The following is a 1,774-nucleotide window of genomic DNA, read 5'->3' as shown; positions in this document are numbered from 1 at the left end:
CGGGGGCAGCTCTGAGCTGTGAGCCGGCTTAACCCCGGCACGTCGTCTTACGAAGGGTGGCTCCGCAAGTGTGCCTGCCCGTCTCAGGACGAGAGATGTCCAGACCACGTCCACCGTAGGGCCCTGAGCCCCCACGGCAGCTTCCCCGTTTGCCTTCCGAGGGCTCAAGGATAATCGGAAAAATCACACATACTCTGAGCCAATGCAGCTGTCACACTACACATGAAGAGCGTGCATTAATAAATGATTAAAAAAAAAGACAGCGAGAACTCGGGGTTTACTGTGAACTCTGAAATCGGTCTCCCCTCAGAAAAGGGGGAAACCCAGAGGGCCTGGGAGGCCCCGGGAGGCCCCCTGCTGATCCCTCCAGAACCGGCGGGGCAGGCGCCCAGGAGCCCCTGCAGACGCCGACCGTGGGGGACGCCCTGCCCCAGACTCGGTCTGTTTCCAGACTGACGTCTGAGAAGCTGCACGGACGGATCCTCACCCAAAGGCAGGCCTGGGTCCCCATCTGCTCGCCCACGTGGGAAGCCGGGTCTCGAGAGAGACCATGAGCCATCTGGTGCTGCCTCTGCTCGCAGGGGACAGTCCCCCAGGGCCCCAGAGGGCACTGGGCGTGGCCCAGTGGAATGTAACGAGGCCCGTGACGTCGCCTGCAGATGGGACATGGTTTCCGGGCGCGGGGCCAGGAGGCTGATCTACGGCTGTGGTGAGGAGACAAGGGGCACAGTCTCCCGCCTTCGTGCGTTCACGCGGGCCGCCCCTCGGGGAGCGTCCCGGGGCCAGCGGCCTCCATCTGGCCAGGGCGCACCCCGCTGGCCTGGCTGACCCTTGTGCGAGGCCCGTGCCACTTCTGGGGAGCCCGTCCACGTCCTCGTGCACAGGGGATGACGGGCTGCTGCAGTGACCCCACGAGGCGCTGTTTGGAAAAGACCAAAAATGACCGCGCATCCACCGACGGCCCCGTGCTGGCACGGCCGCCGGGGGAACGGGAGGTCGCCTCGCTGTGCAGAACGGGGGGCGCGCGTGGACACGCGGGGAGGCCCCAGAATGGCGCGCGCTCAGCGGAGGAGCCCGCAGAACAGGCCGTGCGGCCTTTGCGCTGGAAAATGGAGAGGTAGAAACCACGACCGGAGCTCTCTACGCGGTTCGGGGATGAGCTGCACGTCGCGGGGCCGGGGAGCAGGGGCTACGTTCATCTTCCCCCGACGAAGCACGACGACATGCTGGAAGGACGCACAGGGACTCACGCGCTGCCTCCGGGGGAGCGGGGGACAGAGGGCGGGGCACTCGTCAGAGACCTGCTAGTATCTGTGACACCGAACCACGCGCCATCTTCATACACCAGGGCATGCGTGCCCGTGTGTGTGCGTATGTGTGTGTGCACGTGCGTACGTGTGTGCTCATGTGTGTGCGTGTGTGCGTGTGTGCACGTGTATGTGTGTGTTCGTGTGTGTGCACGTGTGTGCATGTGCGCTCGTGTGTGCGTGTGTGTGTATGTGTGTGTGTGCGTGTGTGCGTGTGTGTGTGCGTGTGTGCGTGTGTGTGCGTGTGTGCACTGCAGGCTGCAGAGCCACCCAGTGTGTGGTCACCTCTCGGGTGAGGCTGACACACTGGCCCTCGTGTCTGGCCACAGTCCTCCCTCCTGCCCTCGAATCACGGAGCTCTGCTATTTCGTGCCAGCGGGCGGTCGCCATGGCGGGGGCAGGCCCAGCGGCCGATGACAGCACGCACTTAGCAAACGTCCATTTCCTCTCTCCCCCAGTGAGGGTCA

General features: G+C 64.5%; 1 protein-coding gene across 2 annotated transcripts in view; it reads left to right on the top strand.

Moving 5' to 3' along the window:
* Positions 1–254: 254 nt before the first annotated feature.
* LOC105304491 overlaps positions 255–1,774 on the top strand; it is a 3,921-nt gene continuing 2,401 nt past the window's right edge. For both annotated transcript variants that reach the window (XM_011378571.2, XM_023522395.1), the window contains exon 1: positions 255–1,117. In XM_011378571.2, the coding sequence (XP_011376873.1) occupies positions 888–1,117 (230 nt within the window). In that variant the 5' untranslated portion in view covers positions 255–887. The remainder of the gene's footprint in view (positions 1,118–1,774) is intronic.

Source organism: Pteropus vampyrus, unplaced genomic scaffold, assembly GCF_000151845.1.
Source record: "Pteropus vampyrus isolate Shadow unplaced genomic scaffold, Pvam_2.0 Scaffold346, whole genome shotgun sequence".
In the NCBI taxonomy this organism is placed as follows: Eukaryota; Metazoa; Chordata; class Mammalia; order Chiroptera; family Pteropodidae; genus Pteropus; species Pteropus vampyrus.
This window is presented reverse-complemented; position numbering and strand designations above follow the sequence as displayed.